This window comes from Lathyrus oleraceus, chromosome 6, assembly GCF_024323335.1.
Source record: "Lathyrus oleraceus cultivar Zhongwan6 chromosome 6, CAAS_Psat_ZW6_1.0, whole genome shotgun sequence".
In the NCBI taxonomy this organism is placed as follows: Eukaryota; Viridiplantae; Streptophyta; class Magnoliopsida; order Fabales; family Fabaceae; genus Lathyrus; species Lathyrus oleraceus.
The window spans coordinates 408,770,920-408,784,404 of NC_066584.1; the positions used below are offsets into that span (position 1 = coordinate 408,770,920).

Sequence of the window (13,485 nt, forward strand, 5' to 3'; positions counted from 1 at the left end):
TACACGTTCGCTACACGCTCGCCTAGCGAAGCTGACAGACAACAGAAAATTTCGGGCTTCATTCTGAGCCCATTAGGTCATGAAAAAGAGCATTATAAATACCAGCACTTCAGTAATGAAAAGGGAGAACGAAAAAGGACGAAAGGAGAACCCTAACAAGCAAACCCTGATACTCATTGGAGGCAAACCTGGAAGGAACTCGGCGGCACCAAGTTCTACCTCCGCCCAATTCAATCCAATTTGCCGATTCGAAGTCACAACTCAGCCGCTAACAGGTTTACATTGCTACCATTGTTTTATATTCTTAATTTGCATATGACTTTATGATTAGATTTATGAAATACCTTAAGCTTGGCATGTGAACTTTAGTATATACCATGCATACCTTAAATGATTAATCGTATAATTGCAGTAATGAGATCCATAAGGCATAAAATTGGTTGAGATTGTACTGATATCATATTCAAAAACCAGCAGCGCTCGCTAGCACATCGCTAAGCAAGCCAGTAGCGAGTACTCGCTAGGCCTTCGCTAGGCGAAGCAGGGGCGAATGGAACCGCGGCTGTTTCATTTTTTTTGGCTGTTCTATCTTATGTTATTATAATTCTGCATCATGTGGTTGGAGTTCATGATTGTTGTGTTTATTTTATGGTGCAACTTTCAATTATATTTTATCTCGATGCTCTAATCCGTGTGTTGAATTGTGTAAAGGTTTACATGTTTCCAAGGAAATGGCCGGCTAGGCATTCCACCTTATGGGTGGGATACCCTTATGGAGATTCAATCTGAATTATTCAATCGATTTTAATGTATTAATTTTATGGCAAAGATCCACCCTAATGGCTTAATTGTTCTTAATGTATTGGTTTTAATATGAATCTAATTACCTACTTGATGACGGCTACCTAATTAATGGTAAAACTTTGCCTTTAAATAAGTGATCTTGGACCTCTCTTTATTGCCTTACGATATTACGGTATTACGGTCATGTCCCGCGAATGTAGGGATACACTTAGCAACGGCCCTTCGGTTAAATCATCATAAAATAAATCATGGTCCCTCGGATGTTGCCTTCGAAAATACGATTTTGTCCCTCGATGACCCTTCGGTGTAGCCTACGGTTAAATGATGATCGTCCCTTCGAATGCTAAGGTATCCTTACAACTGTTGCCTTCAATGACCTATCGATGACCCTACGATGACCCTTAAACATCCAAAGGGTAAAATTACCTACTTCTCAATAGTAAGGACAGTTTTACCCTCATAAGGATAGGAAACGTTCATAACGACCTTAGGAAGGTATAACTCTCAATTACTGGATCATAACCTAAAACATTTTCCACCCCTCACACTTTGCAAATCCTAGAAAATCACCACTTGGTATACATTCATACTAGAATCATTACCAAGTTATATTTTTCTAAACTGTTTTTTTCAAAATCAAACGAGATAAATACTTTGTATACATTCATACGAGAATCATTACATAGTTAAACTCTCTTTTTGAAACATTTTTTAAACAATTCACGAACACTTTTCAGACAAAAATATAAGTGATCCAGCAATTAAGAGCCCATGGATAACCATGGATACAAAGGGTGCTAACACCTTCCCTTTGTATAATGTACCTCCCGAACCCAAAATCTATTGAGGTCTTTCCTGTTCTTTTCCACCTTTCCTTATTGGATAAAAGAAAAGTCGGTGGCGACTCTTGCTATCCGCGACATTGCGATAAAAAGCAAAATACCCCAAGTCAGTTCACCGTATGACACATGTCAATCAGGATTGTTGTATCTGCTTGAACATCTGTCAGGTTGCAATGTCTGGAGAGAAATTCAGAGCACACCAAACAAAGGTCATGGGATGGATCATGTTATCCTTAATATCAACCACCCATTTTGGCGGATTATGGTTTACACCTTATCAACACCCGAGTTTCATTGATATTAAGGATACCTGATCGGATCAACCATGAATCAAGGGTTTGTCGCAAGTCACGAGCATGGAGTTTAGGTTAAGAACCACCCAAAAGGAGTGTACTAAGGTTTAAACCTGCCAAACATGTTCTACAAAAGGTTCCCATAGTCATAATCCCATCTTTCGGATATTATCAGAGGAACGACTACTCGTATTCCAACAATATTCTCAAGAGAGACTCTTATGAGTGTAGTATCGCGTAACAGTCGTATCAAATCTTATATTTGAACGACTTTCGCACTACGTCCTACGAATAGGCCAAGATGGGTTTGGTAAACTAAGGTCCTTGGCTTCTTAGGTCTATATTGGAACAAGTAATGTCTAACCACAACTTACTTATGTGACATTATTGATCTCAACATGACCTCCACCAAGTGAATGGGCTTGCAAGTCAACTCGCTAAGGAATACTCCACACAAGTTGACAGGACTATACCATTCTCCTATCTTAAGTGCACTCGAGTTCGGGTATAGAACTCATCTCACAAAGATCACCAAGCAGCCATAACCAGCCAACAGATACAACAATGATATGTACACAATGCAATAAGGTAAAGCAGGTAAATAAATAACTGTACAAAAGCATGAACACCCAATAAACAAACAAACTACAAAAGCTAGGAGGGACTCGCTTACAGAAGATGGACCAGCAAGAGGTCAACTTCTATAGTCCCAAGCAGAGTCGCCAGCTGTCGCAACCTGAAAAATACAGTGTGCGAAAAAAAACAACCGGCGAAAGAAAATGACAGAAGAGTCACCACCGTGCGTTATTCATCCCAAAGGAGGGAAAGGAAACGCTCGAAGTAAACCTGAAAAAAGGAAAGGACAAGACGGGGTCTCGCAACCAAATCTTGGGTACGGGAGTCGGTTATGCGAAGGGAAGGTATTAGCACCCCTACGCATCCATAGTACTCTACGGGATCCACTTTTGTGGTTTTCGTCTAAAGGGTGTGGGTTTACCTAATGTGTTTATTTACTAAAAAGGTTAAGAGAAATGACTCGCGCGGATGTCGCATCCACTGCATACGTATCTCATCTGAATATGAGAATCAGAGTCTTCGTAGCTCGGCTGACCTATGGGTTGGGGGTAATTGTGCTCGCTAAGACATCGCGTCTTATGCCTACGTATCTCATCTGGAATGAGAATCAGAGCAAACCGTAGTTCGGCTAACTACGGGGTTATGGATTGGGTTTTGGACGAACAACGTTACTACGCAATCTACCGGATGCTCGACCTTTGGAGACTTACTCGCCTGTAGTAGAAGGGGATAACGTGTTGCTTTGGGTTTTAGGGTTTGTGATGCGCGAGGGCAAACGGGTAGTCCTTGACGAAGGAACCGCGCTACATATGGGGATACGAATACAAAACACAAAACATGTATCTCAAAGTAAAATGCCACCAAGGGGCTCAAACATTGCCTCCTATCGAGGTCTTCCAGCTATGAAAGCGATAAAGTATGAGAAAGGGAAAAAATTACCACACGGATAAAGATCCGAAGCTATAGCAGTTAAAGGAGCAAGAAACCCTGAAATCTCTCCAGCTGGACCGTCAAAGGAAATCAGTCAACACGAATAATCAAAATAAAACTCCAGGGGGTATCCCACAAATAAAGTGGGAAACCACACGAGTGTCTCTGCAAAAGCCATGTGAGCCCTCACAAAACTCGACAAAGGGTTAGAGCAACAGGATGGAATCAAGAGAAAACAATGCCATGGAAACACAAGACAGGTTAGAATAAAGAGAACAAAAAAACGAATACTGTCACGTTCGCGATTGCTTCGCCTAGCGAAGGCTTAGCGAAGCGGCTAGCGAGGGCCTGCGGGTTTTGGATTCCTCCTTGATAACAGTTCGATCTTTGTGATCCGAAACCCTGTGGTATCCAACTCATAAACGAAAATGATTAAAACATTCATGGTATTGTTACACATATTCATACATAAATATAAACCCACGGGCAAAACGAGATGTTACCTCATATATTCATAATATTCAAATTCAAGGCGTAAAGTAATAGGAACAAAGGCATACCTGATGAGAGAGACTGATTAGGATTGAATGATACGGCCGGATCTGCAAAGTAGTATTAGGGTTCGTGTGAGGCGGAGTGAACTTCTCAGAGCTGCCTGAAGGTTGCTGCAGAGTAGTTCCTAGGTTTCTTTCTCCAGTCTCTGGTCGTTTCTGTTCAGCCAGTGTTCAGTAGTCTCTTTTTTCATTGACCACTCTGGTATTTATAGGCCAAATTTCGCAGCTTGTGGGCTTTGAATGAGGACAGCTCAGGCCCAAAACTTTTCTGATATTTCTGAAATGCGCGTCCTTCGCCTAGCGAAGGATCTGCTCGCCTAGCGAGCATGACAATACTCTTCGCTAGGCGAAGCATCTGCTCGCCTAGCGAGCATGACAACTCAGCAGCAGATTCTTGCTTCTTCCAGCTTGGCGATTTGCCCGGTGAATAGGCCCCAATTGGACCTGTTGGTAGTACCTCAAGTCTTTTCCTTGTGTTGACTGATCATCTAAGTAGAACCCACAAAATGTCCTGGATGATGTCCGAGCTTCTTGGAGCTAATTCCGATTGACATGATGCAATATGGCATGAAATGCTAAATGGCCTAAAAAATGAATGCATGAATGGGGAGGGCAAATTTTGGGGTGTTACACAAGGTAGTGATAAATTTGATCAAAAGCATGTGGTGAGAAAACCTAGAAACTGGCATAAAACTTTAGATCAAGTTTTGTGGGCTTGTCGAACATCTCCAAAAGAAGCAACAAATTCGACTCCATTTAAGTTGACCTATGGATATGATGCAGTTTTACCAGTCGAAATATATCTGCAATCAGTTAGAGTGCAAAGGCATCATGAAATCCCATCAGATATATATTGGAGTATGATGATGGACGAATTAGTTGATCTAGACGAAGAAAGGTTGCGTGCGCTGGATCTAATAAAGAGACAAAAAGAAAGAGTCAAAAAGTTTTACAATAAGAAAGTAAAATTCAAGACCTTTTTAATTGGTGATCTTGTCTGGAAAGTAATCATTCCTATGGATCGAAAAGATAGATTAATGGGAAAATGGTCTCTTAAGTGGGAAGGACCTTTCCAGATTTTGAAAAGTTTTTCAAATGGTGTGTATGAGATTGAAGAGATAGGAAAAGACGAAAGAATCTTAAAGATAAATGGCAAGTATTTGAAAAAATATAAGCCCATATTGCAGGAAGTAAAAATAGCAGTAGAATAATTGTAAACATAATTGTGATAGCTTTGCCAAACAGAAATGGCATCAAAGTTATTACAAAGAAAGCCTCAAAGGGCTGAGAATGGTTAAACTAATTCGACTATGGTTAAACTAATTCGACTATAATTTGATACTAGCAAAAGTTTCCTTCAACGTGGCAAATTTCCTTTTCTGAAACTGGAGTCGATGATCACAAAGATTTCTGCGGGTAGAGAGAGTCTCAATCTCTTGACTAAGTTGCTGAGCCCTTTCTGCATGTCGAATACCCACCTTAAGTTCATCGTCAAACTCATTTTGCTTAGGTTGCTGTATGGATGCTCTGCGTTTTTTCTCTTGGGAGATTTTTTCTTGAAGAGCTGCTATTTGTTTCTCCCATTTCCGGATATTATCATCACAAGCAGCAACTTCTTTGATATAAGTTTCAGAAAGCTGTTGCAGCTTTGAAACTTTGCCAGTCGAAGTTGCAACAGCATCCCATTCAGCAACTTGAGTCTCAGATTTTGTGGAGATTTGCTGGGAGAGATCTATTCGACGATGAAGGTCTGCGGTCGCCAAGTCAATAAGGGTCATCAGTTCCATCACAAAATTGCTGACCTCAGCAGAAGTTTCCAAGACGTTTATTTGTTTCAAAATCTTCTTGAGTTCAATGTGAGCAATGGCGTTTTCTTCTAAAACTTTGAACAAATCAACATCAAGTATTTTTGTCTTAATCTTGGTCAAGAGGTTGTCAAGAGATTGCGCTTCAGAAGTGGCCCCAGATGTAGTCAAACTGCTTTGCGAAGAATCTTGAAAATTAAAACGAGCGCTAAGCATGGCCTTCAAATATTCTAAGGGTTTCTGCACTTTGAGACTCTCAAGCTCTTTGTGAGAGAAACCCGTTGAACCAGTTGATATGGAACTTCCTTTGGTCTGGTCGGGAGCGGGTTGAGTGCTTCGTCCTAAAATTTGCCCACCATCTGGTTATTTCGACAGGTCATCCTTATCTTTAGCAATTTCTTCTTCATGGTCATCTTCGACCTCAGTCTCCATGTTAGTATCATCACCCTTATTGGCAACATTTAATCCTGGATGAGGAGGAGAATCGTCTTCAGAAGCTTCACTTACTGGAGCGTCGAATTCTGCTGCAGTCTGCCTGTCATGGTCATCTTTGGGGACATCCTCTTCTTGGACTGTCTTTTCCAGAGTTTTCTCAGGGTTCCCTTCGACATCCAATTGTTTCTGAAAATAATTCTAAGTTAGAAGAAAGAAATGCAGTAAAGATGAACATAGATAGTCGAAATAAGGATTTACCTCAGGAATCTCAGTATTAAGACTAGATTTCCCACTCTCTGTATCCTTCGCCTGAAGTTTAGCAGTTGGAGTACTTGGAGAATCTTTGTTAGGTGACTTAACAATGGATCTTTGGGAAGAGACCTTTTTTATTTTCTTCTTCTTCTGAGGAGGAGGGGGGTTTGGCTCCGGAGATTCATCACCAGATTCTTCATTGGAAACTCTCTTTTCTTCTTTCTCCTCTTCTTTCTTTCTTTTTTGGACTGGTGGGGGTTTTCGACTTACCTAGTCATGCAGACCAAAGCCAGTTAGTTTCTTAAAAGGAAAAAGAATAAATGGAAAGGGTGAGGTTTGTACCTTTGTTGAAGGTTTCTTAGCAGCACCTGGGGACGCTTTGAAGAAAGTTTTCTTGGTAGGAATCTTTATGGCTAAGGAAAGAAAAGAAATTTAGAAGCAAATATAAGAAACACATGATAATACAGTTAGAATAACAAAGGAAAAATCATGTTTTCAGTTAACACCTTCAAGAATGGGATCTTCCACGCGAACGTGTTCTATTCCAATATGAAGGTGTCCTTGGTAATCGTCCAGATGATACTTAGTCGGAACCACACGCTCAGCAGGTTTTTTGTAATGTTGACGAAGAATTTTCATATAGTCCCCACAAACGAACCAATCTGGAAATTGAGGGCCAAATGCCACGCCAAATTCAGCATTTGGCAGAGGAGGAAAATTTGGTGGATGACAACTGAAAGCCAGGTCATAGCGCGCCTCTGGTCGAACATTTGAAGGCAATGACAATTTTTCAAACTTCTCCATCAATTTACATTTTAATTCTGCTGCTGCTTCGCGTATGGTTCGACTAAGATCATCAGGTCTATACGCAGTTTCGAAATATTTTTGAAATTTTTGTATTTCTCTAATGTGTCTTTGAATACCTTTTTGGGTCAGATCCTGCACGAAAGCAAAAGCATTTGTTAAATGTGTAGTGAAAGCCGTTACGTCAAAAAATCTGGTAGAATAATAATCCTTCCACCACTCATCAAACTCAGGAGTACAGAGAAAAGATGGTCGAAAGATCACTGGTCGAATATCAAGAGAGTCATCAGTCAACTTCTTCGACAGCTCTTTGCTCTCCTCTTCATTATGAAGGGAGTTGTAAAAAATGATAGACCCTTTCTTCGGGAAGATGGGTCGAGGCTTTATTTGGATCAAGCCAAACTGTCTAGCAACGAGATTGGGTTGGTAGACTATCAAAGCTATTTGGGTTTTGATTGCGTTACGATGGGAAAAAAGGAGCCTGGGGGTTAAAAATGATTCCCACACATCCAAAAATATATTCTCATCCTTCTGCATTTCCAAGGGCAGTTGTTGGGTAAACCATTCAGGTCCAATTTTCCTACTAGCAAAGGGTGCCATGGTCGAAGTAAAATGATACCTTTTGGCAAACATCATGACATAACTTTTGAAAGCTTGTCGAAGGCTAATTCCTTCATCAGTTGGCGTTAGTTGCACCAACCTAGGCCATTCGACAGATCTGTCCTTCACTTGTTCTTCGTCCACTTCTTGTTCTACAGGAAGAGAAGCTTCAAAGGTGGCATTGAGCCATAATTGTAAAATCCAGAAAGGTCCTGACAAATTGATTTTACCTTGGTCTTTGATGGTTTTCAAAAGATTTACACTCTCACTCAAGGATTCGTAAAGATTCGCCAAAATCATTTCACTTAAGCATAGTTTGGTTCCTGCGTGAAGCTGATTGGCCATAGTGATGAATCTCTTGGCAACTTGGAGGGAACGAGAGCAAAACACATTTTTTGATAGCCACAGAGTCAAAAAGGCTATATGTTCGACATCCGAGACTTCTATGGTATCCTTGTCATGATAATGAGACATGAATAAAGAGTATGGAGCAAAGCTAGTGTCGAAAGCTATAGTATCTTCATTTAGGTTGGTGGGGTTGAAATCTATCCCATTGGGGCGAAGACCAACGATGGCTGCTGCGTCGAAGAGAGTGGGTGTAACCATCCCACAAGGAAGGTGAAAAGTGTTATAGGTACTGTCCCAAAAATAGAGGGAAGCTAAAAGCATATTGGGGAAAATGTTGGGTCCTGCTCTCGACAATTGAATGAGGTCGAAAATACCTACTTCATTCCAGAAATCTCCTTTAATCTTTTCAACTTTATCTAGCCAAGATAAATAGTCTGAAGGGTCTTTCGACCATGGACAAGTTCTAAAGATCCTAGTGTAATTCAAATAAGTTAAACTCAACTCTCCATCATCAGTTGAACTTTGTGGGTCATTTTTTTCTACAATTTTCTTTTGGGGTTGAGGTTTCACTCCAACACCTATGGGTTTGGTATGGAAATAGGTGGGAAAAATTCTTTTAGACGATCTGGTTTAATATCTGGATTTAGAAGTGGACCTAACATAGCGTGACAAATTCCAGAAACAAGAACATGAATTAATACCTGGGATTTATAGATACATTCCTTCTTTCTCTCATTGGGAGGTTCAGGAACGTATTGTTGGTTTCCAATAGTCATTGGTCCTTTCAACTCGTGCGCAGGAGGAAGAGTTGAATCTTGATTCTTCTTGGAGTGTTTGCTGCTGGAAGATTTTTGAGGAGCCATTGTTGAGAAGAACAAAGAAACTTTTTCTCAGGAAAGTTGAAGGTTTAAAAATGGGTATGAAGAAAGAAGTTCTGAAGCGTTAAAAAAGTTCAGAGAAAATAGGTTATGGGTATTTATAGAAGGAAGATGATAAAAACGTTTTGAAATTTTAATGATGATCGTGGGACACGTGGCTGATTTTCATGGTGATGATGAAGAGGTGGAAGTTGAAAAAGGCCATGATGTTAGGAAATGATGGAGGTAAGGTCTAAACGTGGGCTAGATGTGACATCTTGGAGAAAGTGTAATGATGAATCCGTATGGGAACTTGAGATTACAAAAGCTTGGAAATAATGAAATTAAATGACATGGCATCAAAACACTGGTTGACAACAAATGATTGTTTCTCCAAAATAGTGAAACATCTTTGCTGGGGGGCAATTTGTATACATGTGTTTTTGACGCCATGAGATTAGTATGCAGAATAGTTCTTTCGACAAATGACGCCATGAAATTAACAGTTTAGTTGATAAGTGTTTTCGACATTTCGACAGATTGGTGGTTCGACATTTCGACAAGAGAAGATGTTTGCAGATGAAAAGACGTCTTTGACAGGCATGAATGATGTTATGGTATTTCGACAAATTCGGCAAGTCTGAAGAGACGCGTCATTTCGACGTGAAGTGAAAATTCAAATTCAAAAGAGTTATCACGTTTGGGAGAAGACGCGTGGAGGCGCCTGGCAAAAGGAAGTCCTGCAGAAAGCCAAATGTCATAGTTTTAGGATTTATTCGTTAGTGACAGTTATTTTGTTTGTATATAAATAGGATAGTTGTTATCAGAATGTGTGTGTGAAAACTTGTACAAAATTCCTTCAAAATACTCAAAGTACCCGTGTGAGAGAAAAGAGTCTTATTTGGAAAATGTACGTGTGAACAAACACCATTGCTTTAAAGTTTTATCTTATAAATTTCAAAGTTCTTTATCAAATTTCCTTTACATTTACCAGTCATTTATCCTTTGCATTTACTTTTCGACAATTTATGCTTCGCCATTTATTTATTTTTCGCCATTTATCTTAGTCTTGTTAACTTTGCTTTTACTTACGCACTTCTAGTCAATATTTTTCGACATGAAAGACTTAGTAAACCAAATAAAGGATACAAAGGTCGTTCTAAAGAGTTATAAAGTTATTTAAATTTGCACATGTCCTAGGATTTGTATGGTTGATCCTGCAAGTAACCCAATTCAACAAGTTTTGGAAAACCAGAGGTTGTTCGCCAAAATCTACAACGAACAAAGCCCTGGTATCACGACATCAAAAGCTTTTTGAAGAATCAAGAGTACCCTGCAGGGGCATCCAACAATGACAGAAAGACTTTGAGAAGATTGGCAGGCAGCTTCTTCTTGAACAAAGACGACGTGCTGTATAAGAGGAACTTCGACATGGTTTTGCTCAGATGCGTGGATAGACACGAAGCAGACATGTTAATGCAGGAAGTTCATGAAGGCTCCTTCGGTACTCATGTCGGCGGACATGCAATGGCTAAGAAATTGTTGAGAGCGGGTTATTACTGGATGACCATGGAATCTGATTGTTTCAAATATGCTCGGAAGTGTCATAAATGCCAGATTTATGCTGATAAGGTGCATGTGCCGCCGAATCCTCTGAATGTGATGTCTTCGCCGTGGCCGTTTGCTTTGTGGGGCATTGATATGATTGGAAAAATTGAGCCGACTGCCTCCAATGGGCATCGCCTCATCCTTGCTGCCATCGACTATTTCACCAAGTGGGTCGAAGAAGCGTCATTTGCAAAGGTCACCAGACACGTGGTTGCCCGTTTCATTAAGAAAGAAATCATTTGTCATTATGGGATTCCCGAAAGAATCATTATTGATAATGGTTTTAATCTTAATAACAAAATGATGAAGGAGTTGTGCCAGAACTTCAACATTCAGCATCACAATTCTTCTCCTTATCGTCCCAAGATGAACGGTGCTGTTGAGGCAGCAAACAAGAACATAAAGAAGATTGTGCAGAAGATGGTCGTTACGTACAGAGATTGGCATGAGATGTTACCCTTCGCCTTGCATGGGTACCGTACTTCAGTACGTACATCGACCGGGGCAACCCCTTACTCCCTTGTGTATGGTATGGAAGCAGTCCTACCTGTTGAAGTGGAGATTCCTTCTCTAAGAGTCCTGTTGGATGTCAAGCTAGACGAAGCTGAATGGATTCGGACAAGGTTCAACGAGTTGAGTCTTATCGAAGAGAAGCGAATGGCAGCCATTTGTCATGCGAAGTTGTATCAGAGTCGGATGAAGAGAGCCTTTGATCAGAAAGTGTGTCCTCGATGCTTCCAAGTCAGAGATTTGGTGTTGAAAAGGATCCTTCCTCCTCAGACAGATCACAGGGGCAAGTGGACTCCTAACTACGAGCGACCATATATTGTCACCAAGATTTTTGATGGTGGGGCCTTAATGCTTGCAACTATGGACGGTGAATACTTCACTTCCCCTATGAACTCAGACGCAGTTAAAAAATACTTCGCATAAAATAGACCCGCTGGACAATAAAAAGAATAGTCCAGGCAAAAATGGGCATCTCGGCGAACCAAGAAAATGAAAAAAGGTTCGGGCAAAAGTTAGGGATTAGAAAATGAAAAGATTGTACACCCGGTAATTTGAAAACCTGAAAAGGAAACTTAGGCAAAAATGGGTATCCCGGTGGATTGAAAACCCGAAAGGGCGATCCAGGCAAAAGTTAGGGATTAAGCGAATGACTGCGTTCTGAGTAGTTCTGAATCCTATCCCGTGTAAATAACTGGAAACTTTCGAAGGATAGGAAACAATCCAATCACTTTTTTTCAGGAAGCTGATCATCTAGAGGATTTTGAAGACGAGCGAGTCATAGAAGAATTGGAACCCGATAGAAATCCATTTCACATTGCCATTAGATTAATTTCTGTTTTTATCTTTTGTGCGATTACCTCTTTCCAGGGATCGCTTCCTGATGTAAATGCCTATTCAGAGGCCATTCAATCAATAAAATCATGTTATTCAGCATATCTTTGTGTTCACTTTCATTTTACTGTTTTGTTTGCAAAAATGACGTCCGAATTTTTGATAAACATTGCATCATGAAACATAAGAGCTTTACAGGTACATGCTTAATAAAAATTTAAAATTGCTGTAAATTTTAAGTGCTTTGGATCGTCTATTCAGAACAGGTACACTCAGGGCATTTCCTTAAGGTACCTAGCAGACGGTCGCGGATGTTTTGCTTCAACAGTTGGTATTTGGTACCTTATCCCTACAGAGCTGGTCCGAGCATTGGATTCTTCAATCCCCAGCCGGTTCTCACTACCGCACTTCCCCAAGCATGTGTTTCAGACTATACACTCCCCAGTAGAGTTGACAGTGCCAGACTGTATATCCCCAGTAGAGTTGACAATGCCAGACTGTATATCCCCAGCAAAGTTGACAGTGCCAGACTGTATCTTCCCAACAGAAACAGCTGCTCCTCAGAGCTCGATGCCAAATCGATGATCTCGAAGCTAGATCCGTGATCTCTTTCCTTGAAGCAGAATCTCAGTACCGCATCGGTGTTTGCTTCCCTTGCTGAGTCCTCTCTTGCAGATTATGGTTGCCAGAACCACCGTCGCTTCCCTCAGCAGCAAGCTTTCAGTGCCAGTCTCTCCCTAGTCAGAGTCTCGGTATTTCGTTATTGCCTGAACACCGCATGGCCGGTCATCTCCCCATAGAGTTCATTGTGTTGTGCATCTCTAACAACAGTGCCAGGGTCCAGAAGATTGTGATCATTTCCCAGCAGATTTCCTTGCCTCGGCTTGGCATTCTCCCTAGCATTTCACATCTCTGCATGTAGAATCATATCGCATTGCATCCTCCCAAATCGCGTAGCATTTCCATTTTCATGGAGCATTACGCCATTGAAAAATTCAAACATACGCATGTAAAGCATAAGACATTCCCGGTATCCCAAGTGATAAACCAAAAGCTTTTTTCCAGTACTCAGACTGAAGGTTGTTTATGACTTATTATCCCCAGCATAGGTCATTGGCCCACGTGCCGCTTCAATTATCATTTTCCCTATTTTTGCCGACGCTGACAGGCATGAAATTTTCCGGTATCCAGACCGAAGTGGCACTCAGGCCAGTTTTCCGATGTTCAAATCGAAGAAGTTTCCGACGTTCAGGTCGATGCAACTTGTGGCATTCAGGCCAGTTTCCGGTATTCAGACCGAAGTGGCATTCATGCTAATTTTTTGATGTTCAGATCGAAGAAGTTTCCGACGTTCAGGTCGATGCAACTTGTGGCATTCAGGCCAATTTTCGGTATCCAGACCGAAGTGGCATTCAGGCCAGTTTTCCGGTATTCAG

General features: G+C 40.9%; 1 protein-coding gene across 1 annotated transcript; it reads right to left on the reverse strand.

The window, feature by feature from the left end:
- Positions 1–6,167: 6,167 nt before the first annotated feature.
- LOC127095892 (uncharacterized) lies at positions 6,168–9,106 on the reverse strand. Its single transcript, XM_051034518.1, has 5 exons — positions 8,962–9,106; positions 7,415–8,821; positions 6,834–6,904; positions 6,498–6,548; positions 6,168–6,425 (listed from the first exon to the last, which is right to left on the reverse strand). Exons 1-5 carry the CDS (start codon positions 9,104–9,106, stop codon positions 6,168–6,170), a joined length of 1,932 nt encoding a protein of 643 aa, XP_050890475.1.
- Positions 9,107–13,485: the final 4,379 nt, after the last annotated feature.

Bases quoted from the DNA above. Each gene is read 5' to 3' on its own strand.
- LOC127095892 (XM_051034518.1), bottom strand. From the start codon at position 9,106: ATGGCTCCTCAAAAATCTTCCAGCAGCAAACACTCCAAGAAGAATCAA. The intron at 8,822-8,961 runs GTATCTATAAAT...CCAAACCCATAG, and splicing joins CAATGAGAGAAAGAAGGAAT to GTGTTGGAGTGAAACCTCAA. The intron at 6,426-6,497 runs GTAAATCCTTAT...AATTATTTTCAG, and splicing joins TTAATACTGAGATTCCTGAG to AAACAATTGGATGTCGAAGG.